Here is a 23,667-nt window from a genome sequence, read left to right on the forward strand (position 1 = left end):
GCTCAACTACGGGAAAAGAGAAAAAGGTGCAAGTGTGCACACGGACACACATACAGTATACAGCCATGCACAAAGGAAAAGAAGGGAGGAGTTTAGATATATAGGTAGTCCTCATCTTACAATCTCAGTTGAGCCTGACATTTCTGTTGCTAAGCAAAACATTTGTTAATTGATTTTTATTAAAGACCTTTCTTGCCATAGTTGTTAAGTGAATCATTGAAGTTGTTAAGTTAGGAACACATTGGCTAAGCCTGTGATGGTGAACCTATGGTACGTGTACCGGAAGTGTCACACATAGCCATCTCTCTGGGCACGCCAGCCATTACCCGTTACTCTTCTGGGTTCTGATGTGCATATGCATGCTGGCCAGGTGGTTTTCATTTGTGCAGGAGTGCCGGAAACTGGAAGAGCAGCTCCCTGGTGTGCATGCACTTGCCAGGAAACAGAGCTTCTGATTTCTGGCACCATCTAGCATACTTGCCAGAAGACCAGGCAACCAGTGTGTGCATCTGCACCAGGGAACTGCTCTTCTGGTTTCCAGCGCTCCTGCACATGCGCACCAGAGAGCTGCCCTTCCGATTTCCGGTCCTCCCTTGCACGCGCATGCTCCCGTTTTGGCACTCAGAGCCAAAAAGGTTTGCCAACACTGAGCTAAATGCATTTGGTTTTCTCATTAATGTTACTTGTCAGAAAGTTGCAAAAGGGGATCACATGACCGGGGACCCTGCAAACATCATAAATATGCGTCAGTTGGCAAGCATCCAAATTTTGATCATATGACCCCGGGGATGCTGCAGCAGTCATAAGTGTGGAAAAACAGTCATAAGTCAGTTTTTTCCAACGCTGTGATAACTTTGAGCTGTCACTAAACAAACTGTTGTAAGTTGAGGGCTACCTGTAAATACGTTAGATTATGTACTACTATAAACTGTGGAGCCAGTAAGGCTTGGTGTTTCTAAGAGCATTGTTTCGAGTGTGCCCACACCAACTGCACTTGCTATGTCTTTGCCATCGGGGAAGGGCGCCAGAGCAAGGTGCATAGGGATATCTGGAGGTCAGCTCCTCAAGTGCAACCTTTATGTCCTCCGGTTGGCTGATCTGTTTACACCCAAGGCAGGGCAGGCAGACAGACATTGAGGCTGCCTTACCGGCAGAAGACTGGAAAGAATTGCTGCTTCTCTGGATGGCTTTGGAATAGGCCATCAAACGATGGTGTGCTGGTTTTTTAGAGATGGGGGGTTTAATAGGCATGGGGGGCGGCTTAGGATAAAAATGAGGCTTATGGATGGAGGGGGGCTTGGGCACAGAGGGAGGCTTGGGCACGGAGGGGGGCTTGGGCACGGAGGGGGGCTTGGGCACAGAGGGGGGCTTGGGCACAGAGGGGGGCTTAGGCACAGAGGGAATCTTGGGCACGGCGGGGGGCGTGGGCACAGAGGGGGTCTTGGGTACAGATGGCAGTTTGGGAGTGGAGAGAGTCTTTGTAGTTGTGAGAGTAGTTACAGGTCGCTCAGTTTTGATCAAGGATGTTTGGGTTGGGGTTAAGACATCAGCAGAAGATAGATGCTCTGTGCCAGTAGTTTCTTTAGTTTCTGTTTCAGGAGGCATAGAAGACGGGATTAAGTTTACAAAAGGCGTAGCACTGGTTGTGGTCATCAAGGATTCATCAATCACATCCGTGCCTGTCTGCAGGTAAGGATCCACATCCGATCCTTCTGTCACAATGGGCTGTGCTTCTGTTCCAATTTGGGAGCCTGAAGTGGTGTCTTCATCGTCTGCAGTGGGAGGTTCTGATCCTGCTTCGGTGCCAATTTCTGGTATGTGTGCTGTTGAAACTGTTATGATGGACGGCAAACCTGGGCTTTCAGTTAGGATAGTAGCTGCTGTGGGTGCTACAGTAGTTTCTTCTACACCAGCAGTGGAATCTGGTAGAAAATACAGATTGACAGAAAATCAGCAATAATTTGTGGGGCAGGGAAATAGCACTGCACTTTGACACACATTTATTTATATGCTGCGGGAAGGGATTGCTGTGTACGAGACTCTGGTGGCTATCCCAGGTTGAAGATTTTGGATGCCTTTAAAAAGCAGCACATAGACATTTGTTTTTAAATTAAATCTGGATGCCATCTGGATCTTAACAGATGCCAATGTTGCTTAGTTGGGCCCTGGAAAGCTCCATTGCAATCCATTATTCCGAGTTCAGACATTTATTTCATAAAAGATGAAATAAGCATTTGTGCCTCACAGAGGCACTGCAACTATTTAGAGCATCATTTAAATGGGACTCCATTAGCACACAACAAAAGTTAATTATTTAGTTTGCCTTCACCAACCTGGGTACCAGATTAGGAAAAGGTTATTTAATTCTTATATTTTTAAACAATATCAAGAAGAGGATACCACTGGGATTTTCTATCTCAGACAACAGATTTATTCTCATCTTTAGCATTGATTGATATAAAATACTGAAGAGATTAAGCATGTATCTATATCCATTAGCATTGGTTTCCTCATGCATAACTTACTTGGCTGCTTATCTCATACAGTGACCCCAGGCAGCTCACAACAATCCATAAAAACAATATAACAATAGATCATATTCTTTCCTACCCCTCCATACCCACCAGAGTCTTGGTGGCACAGTGGTTAGAATGAAGCATTGCAGGCTAACTCTGCCAACACACCAGGAGTTCGATCCGTATGGGTTGACTCGGCCTTCCATCCTTCCAAAGTCAGTAAAATGAGAGCCCAGATTGTTGAGGGCAATATGCTGACATTTGTAAACTGCCCAGAGAGTGCTGTAAAGCACTATAGGGCAGTATATAAGTCTAAGTGCTGTTGCTATTCCCAGAACATTCCTCTTCGGACCCATCCAATCTTAACCTAGCCTAATTTTGAAGGGCAGAGACAAGATTTCACAACCTTCTTGAAAGCTAAAGGGAGGAAAGGCAAATTCATAAGGAAGCTATTCTAAAGGATGGGATGGCTATAGAGAAGAGGCCCCTGTGAGGTCCCATAAGGTGACAATGTCTAAGGAAAAGGACTTGGATCACATCTATCATATCGGACTGGGTTGCCATGTTTGCAAACCACCATGAACTAGACATGTATCATTGTAATCAAATGTCATTAAGAAGCCACGTTCCTAAGGACCAACTCTTGATTTTAATTAATTAATTAAATGCGTATGGCTGCCTACTCACAGATCGATTCCAGGTGACTAACAGGGTTTAAAAAACATTGCAACAAAAAGCAATCATAAAAAAAAATACATAGCAAATCTAGAAGTAAGCACAACAAACATATTTACATTTCCAGCAGAAATGTTTGATTTGTGGTTACATGAGACAGAAAGCTTAGTCTGAAATGTTTGATCTCTTCTCTTATGTGCCCACCCAGCCTAGGGGCTAAGAGAAAATCTAGTTTTTCCAAACTTCATGAATGGGAGGGTTGGTGTCAGCCAAATCTTTTGAGAGATGCTGTTCTATGAGTCAGGCACTGTGACCGAAAAGGAGTGCCTGTTTACTTGATGGAATCTAGAGTATGTCAATCCTATTGAATCTTGTAAAGTAAGCAGTGATGATTAGAGACCAATTATCTTGCAGGTCTTCTGCCATATTCATATCCTATACTGTTTTCTACTAGTAATTCCACTGATAATCAGTGCAGTTCATGCAGTAGTAGCTTACATGCAGTAGGCATACTAAGGGCACCCATAACTATGCATGCTACTACGGCACCAGCTATAACTATGAACTGTCTTCAAGGACAATGACACCATGGAACATGTATTGCAATAGTCCAAGTGAGAAATCTATAAGACATAAATGATTGTGAGTGTAGTCTCCCATGCAATATGTGCTATTTGCTATGAATGCAAATAACACAAAAAATAAACTACACAAGTTTCACCTAGCCACAGTTTCCAACTGCTTTTTGAGCAGGAGCCAAGAGTCTAGAAGGACCCCTAAATTTCAGATCTCTTCTATCTGGAGAATTGCAACGTCATTGAGAACCAATGCAGGTAGTCCTTGGGTTGTGAAGACAATTGGGACTGGGATTGCCATTGCTAAGTGACAAGATCATAAAGCACAATGTCACGTGACTGCATCTCTTAGCAATAGGGATCCCAACAGTCCAGGTTGCTGTCTTAACCATGGGTCATTAAGTGGGAAAGGGTGCGAGTACCAGGTAAAGAATGGGAGAGTATTGAGGACCAGGGGTTCTATGATGTAGCACCAAGTCCAGGGAGGATGGGTGGGGCGATACTAGAGTTATTTGTGATCTTGTCTATCAGCTTCCCATTTGCTTATGGGAAGCTGCAAATGAAGGTCACAAAAAGCTATCACATAACTAATGGTGCTGCGGCCTTCATACGTGTGAACCAGTTGCAAAATGACTACACTGTGATCACATGACTAAAATCAAGGTGCGCCAGCTGGAACTTTGAGAACCAATCATAAGTACTACCCGTTCAACACCATCATAACTTTGAACAGCCACTGAACGAGTGGTTGGTAGGCAAGGATTCTGGTAATTGGAACTTTCTGGAACTGAGTTGCTCCGATATCTATAAGCATCATTCTATATTGCCAGAGTTGAGCCTAAGTCACCTCCATCCGCCTCAGGCACTGCAACAAAACCTTAAGAGCATCATTTGGTCAGATAGGGATTGAGATAAATAACTAGGCATCATCAGTTACTGGACCTAACCCAATGCCTTTGGATGACCTCCCTTAGCATCTTCATGTAGATGCTATACAGACCTGGAGAGAATTTTGAGCTATAAAGGACTTCATCATGAGAGAAAAATAGTCATTTAAGTCGTTCTTTTCCAATATAACCTCAGTTGGAACTCTTGGGTAATTTATCAGCAATAAATGTCCATATTTTAATCCCCTCATTATTCAGAATAGCATAACTATGAGAGAAGATGAAGTAATCCCCTCATTACTTTGTTCGTGATGGATTTCAATTGAATATGTCACTGTCTCCATAGAAATATGTTTGATTTGTGGCCACATGAGACAGAAAGCTTAGTCTGAAATGTTTGATCTATTTTATACATGCACTTTATCACAGTAATCGCAGTTACTGAATTATAAAAAAAGTAAATCAGCTTCCCTCTGAGGACAGTGGAAGTCAAACACATCTACTGGTCATCAGTTTTTGAAATGGTGTATTTGCAGAGTAGCTACCAGCAGCAGAATTAATTTAAATTTAACAGATAATCATGGAGGAAAGAATTAATCTTCTAGGACAGTGATGGTCAACCTATGGCACGCAGAGCCCTCTCTGTGGGTACGCATGCTGTCGCCCCAGCTCTGTTTCGGGTCTCTGACGTGCATGCGCGCATGCCTTCCACCAGTCAGCTGGTCTTCGGGATTCTGACGCACAAGTGCAGGGTGCATGCATTCATAGAACGCAAGCACTCATGCACACACTTTAGGCACTTGGTGCCTAAAAGGTTAGCCATCACTGTTCTAGGACATAAACAAGTTGCCTTTTTTCCAACCAGCAGTCACTTGGGAATATTTAAAAGACTCTCAGGTTCCACTGACTTACCACAAAGATTGTTCTTGCAGAAGTAGCCATCTGGGCACATGGAACATGAAGCTCCCATGACATATGGCTTACGTCCCTTTATATTTCCCCTAGGAATTAAAAAGTGAACATGTGACGCAGAAGAGCAAAGCAGGAGCAGCTTGTTCCTTTCCTATAGAAGGTAGCAATCACTAAAATATAGAAGGTGATCACCTTTGGTGATCAGTGATTATTTAATACCAGGAATTCCTTAAGGAGAAAGAGCTAAGAAAAAGATGCTATGCCATTCTAGAATAATTTACATAAAAGGCTCTTTTGTTCCACATGTTTATGTTTTCTGGGCATTTATGTGTTTGTAATAAATTTCTATGTATTTGTATTTTTATTTGGAACTTTGGATACTTTGATTCAGAGATGTATGTGAGGGAGAGAAGTTAAAATAAAGTCAAGATGGCAACCACATTTGTTCAGTAAAAATCTCACTCTATTTTTACATTTACCATATTGACAACACATTTGAAAGGAGTCATGGTGTCTTTTGTGTGGTCTCAGTCAATATCTTTACTTTCTAACACTATCCCTTAGGACAGTATTTCTCAACCTTGGCCCACCTGAAGATGAGTGGACTTTAATTCCCAGAATACCCCAGCCCCATCTGCTGGATGGGGACGCACCTTTTCCCCTCAAAAAAGAGAGTGAAAATCTGGGTGCGTCTTATACACTGAATACAGCATTTTTGGCCTCCCAAAAACCCCACCCCCTCTACAAGCCTCTTAAAGGGTATTCAGGCCCTTTTTTTGACAGAAACGAGCCATTTTTGGGAGGTCTGCAGAATGCAAAAACTTTTTTTAAAATTTGCCTCTTCAAAATCTTGGTGCGTCTTATACTCCCGTGCATCTTATACTCTGAAAAATACAGTAAATTCATCATTAGGGTAAATCCATACTTTCTGTGATCCCTCCATCTGCACAGGTCACACAGGACTTCTTGATTGCTCTTTTCCAGTTTAACTCAATTTAAGCAGATGGTTTGCTCTGCTTCCTTCCAATCTACTAACAGCAACATACCTAACTAGTTACAGAGTAGGGTATTCTCCCCACCTTTCCAGTGGGGTGATTGTTCTATGAAACTTTATCCAAGGTTTCCAGGCTCCCCTGATAAATCTCATAATCAATCACTGTTTTTTATAGTCTTTGATTGATTCAATGATTGCCTAAAGCCAATGATTGTTCTTTCTATAAATTCATCACTCCATTCAAATCTCACATTTCCCAGTGGGAACTTTTTCATTTTCTGCCCAGATTATGGCAAGGATGGTTCCCTTGCTTTCCTACTCCTTATCTACAAAACTCCCCTGTCCTTTCTTATTTTTTTCTTTAAGTGGAAGTATTGATTCTTTCCTTCTACAAAGTTTGCATGGACTTGTAGTGGAACACAAGAATGAAGGAACAAGCTGTTCTTTTTCTTTAATCTTTAGAAAATGATGACACAATAAGCAGGGGGGGGAGAAACTTACGGGGGTTGGTAATTGCAGACAAATAAATGCATGTCAGTCTCATTTATCACTCCCATGGTTTCACAGAATGTTGTCCCACAGCCAACACGCTCACTGGTAGCCCAAACTACCTATAGAAGAAAGCAATAGCAATAGATAATGTATTCATTATCAGACCGAAAAGATGTCTATGAGTAATAAGTTGCATCTGCTTAACTTTACTTGGCTACTGAAACCATTTATCCACATGTCTATGGAGGTTCTGAATGGAATCTGTGGAGCTGAGCAAACTTTTTGAATGAGAAGCAAAGCATCTTCAAAGAAAAACCAGAAAGTCCAGTTGCCTTTTGAAAAAGCACTTTTGGGACATTTATCCATATGTTTTCTTTAGAATCTTTCGGGCAAGTTTTCATATTGTGCATGCATGGATTTTCATACATATTGGCCAGTATTTTTACTTAGGTTTTCTAAAGGCTCATTCCCGACCTCCTATTACAATTTACAGTGCTTTTTTTTTTCTAGTGTGAAGCAATATGTTACTATCAGTTTCACCTTCTTTAGAAGCATAGACCTGACCTTGTTAGAGATGGTATTTGATCAAATATTTCTCCATGAGTGGATTGGACTGTTACAATTCCTCTCTCTCCATCCTCGGTTCATTATTTCTATCACAAGATGTGTATGTGCCTTGAAATTAAATCCAATTTGTCTCATTACAAGGGGTAGAGATACTCATTGCTCATTCCCATTAGGCCAGGTTACAGATATTAAGAGTCCTACAGAATCAGAGGATCAGAAATGTTCAAGTCCTCATTGATTATTATTTTCCTTTAAAAAAAATACAAATTGACATTATGTAGTGTTCTGTATACATAAATTCTTTTGGAAAGAAGATGGAAGCAACTGCATCTCTTCCATTAAGGATATGGGAATTCTGGGTTCAACTATTCAGTCAGCCTTGAAGTATGATGGGTTTGAGTCAACCCTCTCAGCCTGCCTACTTTATATGACATTGTAAAGATAGAGTATGGAGGGGAATGGCAAGCCTTACTGAAATATTTGCATTCTTTCCCAACAAATATAAAAGCAATATAAAATGAAAACAATCCAACAGGACTAGGGATTCAAATCTGCAGGCAGGCAGGATTATAATTTCATGGCTATCTCACAAAAGGACATGAAAACAAACTTTTCCTAACAGCAACAACGGGTTGGACTTATTCAGCTGAATTCACACCATGTCATCAATTTCAGTAGCACTGAAAATCATCAGGACTCTTATTCATGAATGTGTGTCCCATTGGTTTCATTAGAATTGTAGTCACCATTGATGGATCCAACTTATAGTTGATGGAAGTGGGGTTTTTCTTTTGTTAAAAGTTATATTATATGTTAATCTAACCAGCACTGTGTGCACCCAACTCTTTTGAAATGAAAAAGAAAACTTGGTAGTGGCTTCCCTCTCACGAGACTAAGGGAACAACTTCTCTACTACAATCTTAACTGGGAATTAAAATGGAAGCCAGAACATAAGACGATCAAAGTTAAGAAATCCCCTCACTTCCAATCACTGACAATTGAGCACTCTATAGAATAACTTTTATCTTTCTATTGCTTATAAGCTCTCTATCACTCTGGGACCTCTTCATTTCAATAGGTAGCACAATGATACATCATTTCCTAGGCATTGACTCTAAGCTACTACCAAGATATAATTAGATACCTGGGTATAATGACCACACATTTTACCCTCTTCACATGCCAATGTGCTGTAATTAAAATCCCGGTACTCAATGTACCAATCGTGCATTGCTCTCTTCAGATCCAGGTTTCCAGTCATGGCAAAAAGATTCTCGCCTCGGGAGCCACGTTCTTTATTATGTTCCCAAGTACATTTTGTCGAGTAGTTTTTTGCAAAGTCTTCCAGTTCTGAATCCCAGCGCTGAAATAACAATAATACAAAACATCATCAACATCAAAATCTCACAGAAGGGCAAAGTACAGCAATGAATACCGAGAAAAATGGTCACAGTCCCAGGCTTCCTAGTAATAGTCATGCTTAATGCCACCGGGGGCTAGAAAAATGGGGTCAAGAATCTTGATGGTTTTTCTCAGTTACAGCTGGAAATCATTTGCATTTTGTGTGCAGAATATCATCCATCCAAATTAGTTCACATACCCCACATCCCAGGTTGCACAGAGACTTTTGGAAAGGTGAAGCTTCTCAAGGTTACAATCTTAATAATTTCTGGCTATTAAAGACAATGAATGCTGGTTCCTGAATTCCTCTAGTAACATTTACAAATTCCAGCCAAAGGTAAGTATCCAATTAGAATTCAAGATTATTGCATAATTGCTCTTTTCTCCATGTTATTGTGAAATAAGGAAGCTGAGAAGATGTAAAGAAAAGATGGGTTTTCAGACATAAATGCCATATAGACATATTTGCAACGAGAACTATAATACTGAGATTTCACTTTTTTTTCATCTTCCTTACTTGATAAGCATTTTTGTTTCTACATCATGTCATGGAACACAGGCAGTGTCAACATCTAAATATTTCTATATTTAATCCATGACTATAACAGTCATACAACATTTTAAAAATATTTCAGTATCTTTCCTTACGTCCTACGGTGCATAATGCAAACTTACATAGTGCAAAATCTATCAAGTGGGTTTACTGAAAACTTACTGAATGAGATAGTTATATTTTGGACTATAGCTATAAAATATTTTCAAAGTCTCCATGGCACTTCCTTCATGTGGAGTAAAGTAGCACATTTACTTTCTCCCACACCCCAAGGAAAAGGAAAGGAAAAGGAGTGAGACTAACTCTTGAGCTGAACTAGGACATTAGACCAAGCCAGAGTTTTATGCAATAGGGCTGTGGTACATGGGTGCAATAATCTTACCCACCCATCAGAAAGAGCTTCAGTCCAAAAATTCACAGGCTGCCACCTCATTTGACATAATGTAGAGGGAGATTCTCCGGCCAGTAGCTGGTATGAATCCTCTTTTTCCCATGAAGAGAAAAGGATAGTAAATATGCAAACACTCCCTGCCGCAACATGCCTAATTGAACAGCTGTGCTAGACTAGAGCCAATGCAAACATCTGGCATACGTTGCTTAATAGAGTCCAACAGCTGTTTGTCAACTGATCCCTCCAGTGTAGTGATAGACAGGCCCTTCTTATCCAGCTGTGCTCCTTAGGCTACTTTAGAAGCAGTTGTCAAGCAGGAAAAACTTTTATGTATGGAGGATGACTAGGGAATACTATGGTACACACCTCAAGTTAGTACTCAGTTCTGGATCATTTTCTGTTATACAGTTCCAAGTGTCTCTACGTTCTGATGCAAAATAGTCAGGCAAGGGCATAGATTCAGTTGCAGAAGGGCTCAGAATACTTCCTGAAAGGACTAATTTGCAATGGAGGATGCTCAACACTTTAGTCTAGAAGGGGATGAAATCTGTTTTAATTTCCAAGTATGTAACATAACACTGGTGTAGATCGAATATTGAACATAGGATTTGTATCCCTGTGAGAAATGTGGCTTCTGGTACAGACCATATCGTTCTGTAGAACTTGGTCACGGTTATATATGTTATGCAAGATTCAAACTATCAGTTCCACAGATAGGCATGTGCTTAGTGGTGTAATCCAGGGGTGAAATGCTACCGGTTTGGACCGGTTCACCTGAACCGGTAGTAAAAAATGCTGCTGGTTTGCCTGATTCCGGTAGCTGTGCCGTGTGATTAAGAAATTGTGCAGCACAATTGATTGTCGCGCAGCTGATCGTCAGAACTACCGGTATTCTACTTACCTTTGCAGACTTAGAAAAGGCTTTTTAATCCTCCTTTTTCAGTGCTGCACGGTAGCGCCTGTAGTGTGCATGCATGCGAAGCAAACCAGTAGCAAAGCGAACCGGTAGCAAACCTCAGAGCATTTCACCCCTGGTGTAATCTTACCAATTTGTACTAGATTTCTATGAACTATGGATTTTTCCTTGAAGGGATTGTGTCTCAGTCTCAATGAATTCAATAAGTTCACAGAATCTGTTGCAGATCTGAGTTTATAAAGGAAAGAAATCCAAAGAGGAACGCAACCAAAAGCAATGGAACTTATACTTCAGGGAATCATCTATCTCTACAGAGGCCTACTCTTGACTTGCCATTTTCACAATTTCCCTGTGGCCTAGACACAGCACTAGCGTATGTGTGCTATATAAATCCAAGTTGCTACTAAATGGGAACAAGATACTGAAAAATCCAATACTTTTAATAAAATTTAATAGAAGGAAAAGGAAGGTAAGGATATAGTACAATAATAATGAAATGCTTCAATTTCTATGCAGTGCAAGACAATAAGTCGCATCTTTATATAAAGTACAACTCCCTTTTTAAATGAATTGAACACAGAGCACCTACAATGCATTGCCTGCTCTTTCTTTTCCATCAATAGTTAGTTAGTTTAAAGGGGAATGTGGGCCAATTCTAGGATTATAGAGATCTGAAAACTGCAGCCCTATCCACCAACTGCAAAAAGATTCTCCCTGCTGCTGCTCCAGAACAGTCTTCTTCAATATGGACCCTTTCACTCTTCCCATGAACCCTGCCAGTGACCGGGGACAAGATGCATTATAAGAAAACTGCTGAGACCCAAACTGAGCAACACAGATGTACAGTAGAATACTTTTCTTATTTCAAATTATCCTGATTTTATATGGCAAATGAACAAAGACTAAACGTTTGCTCATCTGGTCTTGGGCAGGGCTGGGAGGGGAAAAAGAAATGGCACAAGGAGATACCAGAGTCAAAAGGCTGATTTTGGGGTGGATGCTTAAGAGAGAGAAAAGGTTCCCACACTTACTCTAGTATAAAACCAGTAGTCCTAAAGCTTAAGGTGGATTTAATAAGAAAGGAAAGTAGCTCGTTAAAATAAGCGTTTATAGAAGAGATTTGGGTTATTGAACCACATTTAGAATTTCAGCCATTTCAGGTTGGAACCAGTAGCAGGTAAGACCATTTCTTCAAGAACGTGTGTTTAAAGTAAGCTGCATTTCTACCACCCAAGTTTTATTCATCTTATTGAAGTTGCAAATTCCTGAAGAAAAATGAATTTTTACAATTGTGCTTTGTTAAAACCTTCAGAGAAAGAAACCCAGAACTATAATATATATCATAACAAGATGACAGAGACTTGACCACTTGAGATAGTTCTAAAGTAATGTCATTTTTAATTTTTTAAATATTTGTACTTGCACAGACTATACACAAATACACACACATACATATGTAGCCATGGACAGACATCTTTTTCTGCCACAAATAAAGAACTGACTCACAATAGATGAAAACTTCAAGCTTAATCTGCTCCTTCACATAAGCTAGGGTATGTATGGGAGATGGTATCTAAAAGCCCCAAATGGCAACTACAACCAAACAATTAAAGCCTTGGCCCTTTCTTACATGTACCACACATGCAACACATAGGGAAGAATGCCAGGGTGAAGTAATTGCTACTATTTGAAACTTTTGACCCCATTCCCTATAGATACGGCTTTGCAGGCCTTTGGTTGGTCTGGGCTATGAGATAATAGAACAACAGAACAGCAGAATTGGAAGGGACCTTGGAGGTCTCCTAGTCTAGCTCAAGCAGGAGACCCTGTACCATTACAAACAGTTGTCCAATCTCTTCTTAAAAACCTCCAGTGATGGAGCACTCACAACTTCTGAAGGCAAGCCATTCCACTGGTTAATTGTTCTAAGATATAAGATTAGCATCTTAGAGACATGGTTCACAGGCATCTGAGGAAGCAACAATAGTAGGAAACAGAGGCACATTAACATTTATTGTGAGTAGTCACATATCCATAGCTGGTCCTCTTTTTTTCTTATTTTCGTAATGCTTACACATTGTACAGCATACACATTGTACAGCAAAGTATGTGATCCAGTGGTGGGTTGCCAATTTTTTTACTACCGGTTCGGGCGTGCTCCCGCACATGTTCCTGTGCATGTGCGACACTTCTGGGCATGCAGAAAAGCATCTGGGCAGGTGGGCGGAGTCTACTAACGGGAGCAACCCACCTCTGATGTGATCACACAACATGCTGGCTTATTTAAAAATGTAAAAAGGGGAAAGATTAAACTTTTGGCAAGATCTGGTAAACTGGATTCCAGAAGAAAATTAATGAATCAGTCATAAACTAGGAAATGCATTGAGAGTGATATATGCTGGTCAAGCTATAAATCAGGTTTAGTTTTTCAACGGAGTCACAAGAGATCATATTGTGCCTGAGTCAGTCTGAGATGCAAAATGTCTATTCCAACCGTAATGGTCAAATACCATAGTTGGTTTCCTAGAGGGAGTCCATCCAAGTTGTTCAAACTAATACAACAGTGAGGAGTACACATAAATCATAGCTATAGGTTATCACTATATCTCCTTTTTAAGGAGCCCTTAAATGCCTCATGCTCAGTTGAAGCTAAACAACCCTAATTTATGAGGTTATGTTTGCAAAGCAGCTGCCTTCAATTGCCTTCATCTGAAATTGGCCAAAATCCTTTGCCTGATGATCTTCTGATACTCCCTACACTGACACTGTGATTCCCATGGCTTAATTTCCAATTCCATGTCAGAATCTTCTGCTGTATATCAGGGTTGAGAGCTGGAGGAGCAGCATCTGTATTTTCTTTGATGGTCCTGGGTTTGTCCTTTTGCTTTCTGAGTTAAAAAGGCTGATCAATTTGTTCATCTTGTGAGGAAGAAGATAATCCAGCTGAAACCTGATATTCAGGAGGTTAGAGAGATGTTGAATGGGCATCAAACCCAGAAGACTGAGGAAGGAGCAGGTTGGTTAGTGCAGACTGACCAAGACTTTTATTGAACCCAGGAAGGGGGAGATTAGAAGATGCCCCTCCAAGGAGTGTGCAAACGGAAGAGCAAAGGAAAAAATGGGGACTAATAAGGAGGGAACAATACTGAAAAGGAAAAGTAGACATTCACATCCACAGAGATTCCAGCATGTAAGATTTGCTTTTCCTGCATGGATGAAAATGGCAAGCAGCAGGGGAACCACCAGTCAAGGACAGGAGAAGCCATAATGAAAACTGAGCATCAATCCAGCCCAACTGCCAACTTACCAACCCACTGCAATCAACCTGGAGTTTTTAATGCTGATTTCAAATATAGTTGAGACAAGCAGCTTAAGTCTTTGTGTGGAACTGTCTAAACTTCATCTTGCTGAGAAACCTAGGTGAATCCCTTTTCTTTCTTAAGACATACACGGTCATTGCAAAGTTGCCTGCACCATAACACTCAGAAAGCGTACCTTTATAGTTCCTACCTATCAAGCACATGAAATGTGTGGGATTGTTCCGTGACAATAGAAAGGCATTCCCCCTGAATGCCATCTTCCTAAATAAGCAGAGATAATATGCTCAACAAACCTCTTAAACAAAGTTCCGGTCCAGGAATTGTCTTCTGCTTTAGCACTACCAAAAACCACCTGCACTACAATCTCAGTGGGGAGAAAGATTCAAGATCCAACTGGTAGTTTTAATTATGAGAATGAAGGAACGTAACTGGGACTTCACAGAAAAATGCACCCCTATATTAACAACGAAGGGACGCGGTGGCTCAGTGGCCAAGACACTGAGCTTGTCGATCAGAAAGGTAGGCAGTTTGACTGTTCGAATCCCTAGCGCTGCATAACAGAGTGAGCTCCCATTACTTGTCCCAGCTTTTGCCAACCTAGCAGTCCGAAAGCATGTAAAAATGCAAGTTGAAAAATAGGGACCACCTTGGTGTGATGGTAACAGCGTTCCATGTGCCTTTGGCATTTAGTCATGCCAGACACATGACCGTAGAGACGTCTTTAGAAAGCGCTGGGTCTTCGGTTTTGAAACGGAGATGAGCACCGCCTCCTAGAGTCGGTAATGACTAACCATATAAAAGTAAACCTTTACCTTTATTAACAACATTTGCAGTCTTGGGTCCCAACAAAAGGCATACAAGTCGACCACTCTTTTTTTTTTTTTTTAATATATTTTATTATGTTTTCATTCTATACAATCACATATTCACTGTGCTTAATCAGGGCATATAACATTGAATAAGTCGACCACTCTTAATACCAGAATTTTGGTTACTAGGCAAGATGAATGCTATGTGAGTCAAACCCAATTTTACGAACTTTTGCCATAGATGTTAAATGAATCGGTGCAGTCAGTTAAGTGAATTATGTGGTTGTTAAATGAATCTGGCTTCCCCCATTGACTTTGCTTGTTAGAAGCCAGCTGGGAATGTCGCCAATGGTGATCACATGATTCCAGGATGCTGCAACTATCAAAAACAGATTGCCAAGTCACCAAATTTTGATACATGATTGTGCAGACACTGTGACTGTCATACATGCAAGGAACGGTTGTAATTCGCTTTTTTTGAGTGCCTTTGTAACTTTGGTCACTAAACAAATGGTTGTAAGTCAAGAACTATCTGTAATCAGCTAAACCATCTTTATAGAAATGAGAATCTATTATCATTTAGACAGAATAATCATAGAAGAAACCAGAAAGTAAACAAACTGTCCCAAAGATTTCCAAATAAAGCCATCCTCACATTTTTAAACATGTCTAATTTAATCTTTTAAACATACATTCAGATATTGGACAAATGAATGAAAACCTGGCTGAAGAACTGAAGATGAAGAAAAATAGTGTGATGTTGTTCTGAAATGTCCTGACTGGTTTGTTATTTTTTATTTTAAAAATAATATTTTACAGTACCATTCCACTAGAGTTCATCCACATAATCACTGCCACTTCCCAAAAATGGTTGATGAAGGTCTTTATCTAAGACCTTTTTGGCTTTCCATCAATGTCCTGTTTTGTTTCCTCTCAACCCTGCAGCCTGTACAGAGCTTGTGTGTGGTCAAACTGTCCAAAGAACATCTGCAACTATATATTCAATGCCACCCATTTTATGAGCTTGTGCATGCAAGAGGTTACAAAAGGTGAAGGACTTTGTTTAAGCGATCATGACTACAATCATGAATTATTTTGGTTTCCTTCCCCTCCTGGAAGTCCCTGTTTCATAACTGGTGCAACAGAATTATTATGGGCTACATGACATGTATTCTGTTAGACTCTCACTGTCTACCGCAATCAACTGGATAAATAATGAGATTTTCATATGAAACAGATTAATCAACAACTGGATAGTCTTGCTCCAATCTAGCATAAAATGTGCAATACAAGTAGTCATCAACTTACAACTGGTGATTTAACAACCATTTCACGTTATTACACAGCAAACTCAGAAAAGTTACTTATAACCTGTCTTCAAAGTTACAACTACCACGTCATCCACCCGGCAGTCATGTGATCACATCTCAAAACACCTGGTGACTGGCTTGCATATTCTGACCAGTTGCAGCGTTCTATGGTCGAATGATCGTATTTCTGGCAAAAAAATATTTTTATTTTGGCAAAAGACGTCCATTAAATAAGCTGAATTTGACTTATGTCTGAATGATTTACTTAACAACCGCGTGATTTCCTGAATCATGTTGGTGACTTGTTTAACAACCATAGCAAAAAACAGTCACAGGGTGACTCAACTGATGAGCGCAGCGACTTATGAACAAAATTCTAGCTCAACTGTGGTTTTAAGTCAAGGGTTATCTGTATTTGAGGCTGGTGTATTGATGATTGCAAATGAAACTGTTTTAAACTCATAAAAACATAGATATAATCACTGAGATGCTGGTGTAGATCCAGGCTGGGTGAGTTAGCCCCTTTTTGTGATTCACAGCCAAATGGAAAGGCTCTAACAGCTGCATTTCTCATTCCATTAAATATAGCTTGGCAAGCATAGCTCAATGTATGTAAGTATTTCCATGACAACTACACTTACTGACCCAAACAAAATAAAAAGCGTAACTTTGGATAAGAATTCATAACAGGAAAAGGAGATAATCAGGGAACCCTAAAGCCTGCCCTAAAAAATAAATAACTCTGATACAGATTGTTGAGATAACCATCTGACAAGCATATTTAGAATTGAGGAAAGCAGCATGAGCAAAAAAGCACTATCCCAAAAAATTTACACTGAATCCAATGCAATACAGCAGCAAACCTCCCGTTTACAAAACCCTTGAGCAAAAAGTAGCACCCTTATAGGTGATAGGTGTTTCTTGTGCTTTGGGACAGAAAGGGAACAAAAAAAGAACTGTTGGCCCCTAGGATCAACCAAGTCCAGATGATGGCAGGACCACATCATCAAAGCACCACCATCTCCTCTGAGGTATGGTCAAATGTCCTTGTCAGCCAGACTTATTAGCATTGAGCTCTAACGAGAGGAAAGGGTTGATTCAGAGCAATAGTTTTTCTCATGTTCTGAAAGTATGATGATCAGATTGATACCTGGGCTAGCCTGGGAAGACACCGTGCTACTACATGCCATTTGTACCTTTTTTATGACCCATGCAAATCTGACTACACTGCTAACATTTTCAATGATGAAGTGTAAGACCTAAAATAGGCTTCGGCCAATTAACAACAGTCTCAACACATTTTTCGTTTCTCAGAACTTTGTTTTGGTTGGAGGGAGGGTGTCTTACCACGTAATTATTGGGATTTTATGTTGCATTAATTGCCATTACTACGATGGGCCCTCGTTTTTATTTAGTCTGTAGCACTGTTCCTTGTCTTTGCCTTCATGTGGTGTTTATATTATCCTGAGAAAGTTTGTTTCTTTTATAACTCACAGATATACTGTATTTTTTTAGAAAAAGCAAAGTAAAGTCCAAATTTCCCACCCAAAACAAGAGAAAAAAATGGAAAAACCAGCACCACCTATGTTGGGATGTGATTTATCCACCTGCGGCATCTTTCACCTCCATCACAAAGATAGTAAAATGCAGCTTTCAGTCACCAAAAACACATGTTTCCATGATGAACCCTTAAAGGAAATTCATATATTTTTCTCCTTTCAGGGCTAGTAAATAGAACGCGAAAACAGCCCTCCAAAATCTGCCGCTGCCCTTTAGACTTTGGCTATAATTTTACTGATGTTTGTCATCAAAGAGTCACTTCTCTGGACTCCACTGCAGGTTCACTTGGACTCAGGGGAATAACCTGCTGAAAACCACACAGACCGCAAAGCAGAGGTGTGGTCTGAGCCACAGCTATTAGCAAACAGCAATCATTGCTCTTTCAATATACTCCAACCTAATTTACTACTCAAATCCCCTACACAAATCATTTCTACTTGAATTAATTTTCTGGCAAAGGACTGGCTTCTCCTCCAGCAAGCCTCCCCCTCCATATTTTTTTTCTTACCTTATTCATACCTGCTCAAAGCTTTCTGTAGATGCAGCTCTCCACCAGCTAAAAGAGAGTGGATTTAAGGCCTATCTGCACTCACTGTTTAACTGCTTGGGTCCTATTCTCATACCACCTTAATTCTAGGAAGGCTTCAGAAAATTGGAACACAGACTGAGACATCTTGATAACCTGAAAGGTTTTCAGCTGAAAAGGCAGGGTACCACATTCTCGCATCAGTTTATTTCCCTGCCGTTATACTGCCCTGACTTCCTGTTCCAGGGAAGCAATGACCAGTCACCTTTCTTTCTGACTTCTTAGACATATACGTTCTTACAGATGTGAATTTATTTTTTTTAAAAAAATATATACACACATATACAGTCACACAAAGTGAAGCATCGAAATGCACGTGCAAACAGGCTTAACACACACCTGTTACTTTTGCATATCTTTTAGAGCCTCCTTTATTATAAATGCTGTAATGCCTATAATTATTGCAAATAAAAGGCTAGTTCCGGGATGGCAAACCACAAGTGGCACGCGGAGCTATTTGTCAGGGCACGTGAGGCGCTGCCCTATCATCTGGCCAGCGTGCATGCACGCACTGGCCTGCTGAGTTCAGCCTTTTTAAAGCCATTTTTCGCCCTCCCCAGGCTCCAGAGGCTTTATAGGAGCCTGGAGAGGGTGAAAACAGCCTCCCCCGTCCACCCGGAGGCCCTCCGGAGGCTTCAGGAGCTTCCCTGGAGCCTCCGGAGTGCAAAAAAACTGGTCCAGTTTGCTCATAGGGCTGTTTTTAGTCCTCCCCAGACTCCTATAAAGCCTCTGGAGCCTGGGGAGGGTGAAAAAAGCATGCAAAAAAGGGGGGGTCACATTGGTCATGCGCGCATGTGCACTGGGAGTCATGCATTGCATTATGGGTATGACACGCCCACGTACTCCCGCCCTGCGCTCCCTCTCTTTTGGCACGCAAGTCAAAAAAGGTTCGCCATCACTGGGCTAGTTATTTGAAACAGTGCAGTTTTTAAAAATATATATTTTCATTTTCCTGAAATTGCCACTTTTCCCTGTGCTTTTTTTTTAAGCCATAGAGAAAAGTCTAGCAGTGTTTTCATTTCATCATTTTTGGGGTTAATCACAGGAGGCTCTCACTTCAGCGTCCATATAATTTAAATAACTATGGGCTTTGGGGGGTATCTAGAAGTGCAACCTTTTATCTCAAGTGTAAAAAAATGAATTCTGCTGCATTGCAAATCAGCAACTTTTTTAAAATAAGAAAATGCTATAAAGGTAATCTTTGACTTACAACAGTTCAGAGGTGGGTTCCCACCGGTACGGTACAGTTCGGACGAATAGGTAGTAACTCTGACAGACATGTGACCATACCGGTTCTATCCTCGGTGTCGCCATCTTGATTTTCTGTTCTGCACATGCCCAGAAAAAGTGTTATTATTTTTAATGTTGTGCGCATACGCAGACCGTTTTTAGTGCAAATGTACACATGTGAAGAGCACAAATTGTTTTGGGTGACGAACCAATAGTAATGGCGGCCGGAACCCACCCTGCAACAGTTCCTTTATTGACCTTAGTTCAAAGTTACAACGGCACTGGAAAAATGTGGCTTATAACCATTTTTCAGTTACGCCCTTTCCAACATCTCCAAGATCAGGTGGATCAAAATTCAGATGCTTGGCCACTTGTTCGTATTTATGACCGTTGCTGTGCCACATGGTCATGTGATCACCTTTAGTGACCTTCTGACAAGCAAAGTCAATGGGGAAGCCAGACACACTCAACAACCGACTCACTAACTTATCAACTTGCAGTAATTCACTTAACAACTGTGGCAAGAAAGGTCATAAAATGAAGCAAAACTCATTTCATAAGTGTCTCCAGCACAGAACTTTTGGGCTCAATCATGGTCGTAAGTCGAGGACTACCTGCAGTCATTGTGCCATCCTAGAATTCAAAGTAAAATGCAGCTCTGAAAGTTTTGGTAGGCTCTGCTTTAGTTAAAGGAGTGTTTCTGCTTCCTCACAGGAGCCAATTAATGCTGGCGTTAACTTGAATGAAGTGAAACATACTAACCCAAATGGGCACAAGCTCAAGGTGACACAACACAGAAAAGTGTATTTTGGACCTGAATCAGGAAAATGTCTCCTGACGTTGGGATTACTAGAAGGTGACGTCATCCCTTTTATGTCCTCCAAAAACAATTGTCATCCCATTCTGATGACAGGACAACACGGCCACAGTCTCAAAATGTGCTGCTGGTTTTCAATCAATGGCTACTTGAAATCTCAACAGAACAGTTTGCCTTCATTTTGCCTTTGATCTCCACCAAGCAAAGCAAATCCCAAAATTCTTTTTTGTTAACACTGATTTTAAAAGTCTGATTCTGTATCTCGTACCGTCCGCAACCAAAAATAAAAGGAGGAGGGGCAGATATCAATGTGAACAGCAAAAAGGCAACATTTGTAAAAAATACACAAAAATGTGCATGTGTGGTGGGAAGTAGTGGGTCAATATATTTACCTTGTCATCAGTAACATTGTTGGTATTATCCTACTTGTTGCAAATAGAACCTTAATGAAGTTCCAGCTGGTTGACAGGCAGGCATGGAGAATGGGAAATAATGCAATCAGTAATAACAAATTCCTGTTTGATTATTGTGTTTCCCAGAACAGTAGCAGAGCTGGGATGTAAAAAAAATCTGTTTTGTATCCCATGCAATTAATGAGTTTCATGTGCTGAAAGCATATTTTCTAAAGGGAAAAAAAGACACATACATACACCACCATCACCACCCACCTGTAAAAGCCCAGAGGATGTTTTCTCAATAGAACTGTAATCCAATATCTATGGGCTCTTCATACCGAAAATGAAAGCCTTTTTAGACTTTTATAGCCCTAGTATTATAACTTGGTTCAGAACTCCTGTAACCATGGACACACTGACTTCCTTACCTTAGATTGACACAAAATACTTCATCATAGTTTTAATTCATGAAATACAGGGATTTGATAAGAATCAGAGGATTGTTCCATTCAAAAGTTCCAGAAGAAAAGTTCCAGGCGAGCAGACTGACTTATGAACAGAAAAGCTACAGAGAAACACACACACACACGAACATACACACACACACACACACACACACACACACACACACACAAAACCCTTTGCAGAAAATTAGGTCACGGTTGTTTTAAAAAGTAGTTAACTTGTAAAATACACAAGGCATGTCCAGAAAGGTCATTTAACTAGTCACTAATTTCAAATTCCTCACCTTTCTTTCCTTCATCAACTGAACACAGGGACACCAAAGGTTTTTTTTAAGGTTCATTTTTATAACTTTCGAGAAAAGCTGCCATCTATTCATGATAAGAGATAAAAAAAAATCTGAATTTCACAATTCCACCAAAGCCCCTCACCACAAACTTACCATTTTCAGCATGTTTGCAGCCAAAGGAGAAACTGTGGAACGATACCGGTTATGCTGGTCCACAATCAGCTCCTTTTCCTCATCTGTAAAGGACCAGCTCAGCTCCATCGCTGTGAGCAGCAGGAGGAGGAGGAGGGAAAGGAGGGGAATCTGCAGGCCTGAGCTCAGCATTGTGGCACTGTCTTGTTGTAACAGCCCACGGGTCTGGCAGACAGCTTTAAATCCTTTCCCAGAGTAAGGAACACCCAAAGCCCAAGAACTGCAAGGAGGATATTTATCTTTTTTACTAGAAATGCCTTTCAGAGCCATAGAGGGAACACACCCATCTCATATAGGATCACTGATGGAAGATGAATGGCCCTTCAGGGACAGTCAGTGAAACTAAGGCTGTTTGATCAAATGGGTAAAGGGCAGGTTGTTTTGCAGGCCAGGCTGCTCTAGCCTTGCTCGGCCCATTATTAGCGCTAAAATTTAGCTCACTGGAGCGGATCGTGCGTATTCTACACACTTCTCACATTCTTCTTCTCCAAACACTTTTAACACTAAACTGCCCACCAGAATTTCTTCACTCGTTGGAAAAATCTCTTTGGACACAAGGATTTCATGTAGTGATGCAATCAGCAATACTGACTTCTTAAAGAAAAGAAAAATGGGATCAAAGCCATTGCTAAACTGACTCAGCCCTGTGGTCCTTTCAGACCATCGATGATCCCACTCATCTCAGGCTCAGGAAATGTGGCAAGGCTAACAGATAAGCCAGACAATCTTTTTCAGGTATGGGGATGCTATGGGCTGCAAATTACATATACCGTAGTGTACTCAGATGGAAAAAATATTAGTGACAGTTTTGCATTTGCAACACCGATCCTGGTTGAACTGAAAAAGATGGGAAATGTATATTATTCTGACATCCTCTGGAAACAGAACAAAAAAAAAAGATAAAAGTGCTGCAATAATTCAATAAGAGACCATCCTTCTGCCCAGCCTACCTGATCGTGGGTAAAAATGCTTTATAGTTGCATATATTTCCAGATAATATTTTTTTAATCTAAAATAGGTATGTTTGTTGTATTTTGCAATTCACATGAATCCAGAGTTCATAGTTCGTTCATTCATGGCTTGTTTGATGGTTTGTTTTTTGTTTGTTTAAGTTCTAAAGACTTCCTAGTTTCTGTCCATGGTCAAAGAAATTTATATTGATACCATTTCAGGTTTTTCAATGCTGCATAGACTACAAATCTTGCTATCTACTGTGTTTCCCCAAAAATAAGACAGGGTCTTATTTTCTTTTTACCCACAAAATAAGCGCTTGGCCTTATTTTTGGGGAGGTCTTATTATTTTTGAAGTGCAGGAAGCGACGAGCGTGGTCACCTCATGGCTGCTGCTGTGTTGCAATATTTTCATGGAGGGCTTATTTTCAGGGGGGCTTATTTTAGCGTATGCACTCAAGAGCCTGATTGAGCTTATTATCCGAGGAGGTCTTATTTTCAGGGATACAGAGTAGCATTATTTGCAGAAACCATAGTACATGTTACATTTATATAAAGGTTGGTTGGTTGAATATTTTTTCTTGCTTAAGTGGATCACTATAGCTAAGGACAGATATATAAAATAATTACAGAGGAAGCAACCCTAATCTTGAAATTAGGTTGTCATAACCAGTACTGTCTAATTATCATGTCTATTTGCATTCTGCATGTCCACCATATAATTTTGTAGATCTAGACTCAGTTATGAATCTTTGAATGATTGAAATTAATGAGGAATTTACTGGTAAATCCATAAGGGAATTTCACACAATATCAAATTTGTCAGCTTCCCATAATATGTAGCAACAATTACTTGTGAAATCTGCT

The 23,667-nt window shown here is 40.5% G+C and overlaps 1 protein-coding gene across 1 annotated transcript; it reads right to left on the reverse strand.

The window, feature by feature from the left end:
- Positions 1-787: 787 nt before the first annotated feature.
- On the reverse strand, positions 788-22,065 carry PI16 (peptidase inhibitor 16). Its single transcript, XM_014060165.2, has 5 exons — positions 21,811-22,065; positions 8,763-8,981; positions 7,061-7,170; positions 5,566-5,654; positions 788-1,922 (listed from the first exon to the last, which is right to left on the reverse strand). The coding sequence occupies exons 1-5, from the start codon at positions 21,979-21,981 to the stop codon at positions 922-924; spliced, it is 1,590 nt and encodes a 529-aa protein (XP_013915640.2). The 5' UTR covers positions 21,982-22,065; the 3' UTR covers positions 788-921.
- Positions 22,066-23,667: the final 1,602 nt, after the last annotated feature.

The sequence above is a fragment of the Thamnophis sirtalis genome, unplaced genomic scaffold (genome assembly GCF_051295495.1).
Source record: "Thamnophis sirtalis isolate CommonGarterSnake01/CBP01778 unplaced genomic scaffold, rThaSir2_p1.2 scaffold_7, whole genome shotgun sequence".
NCBI lineage: Eukaryota > Metazoa > Chordata > Lepidosauria > Squamata > Natricidae > Thamnophis > Thamnophis sirtalis.

What these genes read in the sequence shown, in the direction of transcription:
- PI16 (XM_014060165.2), bottom strand. Translation starts at nt 21,981, where the DNA reads ATGCTGAGCTCAGGCCTGCAGATTCCCCTCCTTTCCCTCCTCCTCCTC. An exon ending in CTGCAAACATGCTGAAAATG is followed by an intron (nt 8,982 to 21,810) that starts GTAAGTTTGTGG and finishes TTGTTATTTCAG; the next exon opens with CGCTGGGATTCAGAACTGGA. An exon ending in TGTGTGGTCATTATACCCAG is followed by an intron (nt 7,171 to 8,762) that starts GTATCTAATTAT and finishes TTTCTTCTATAG; the next exon opens with GTAGTTTGGGCTACCAGTGA.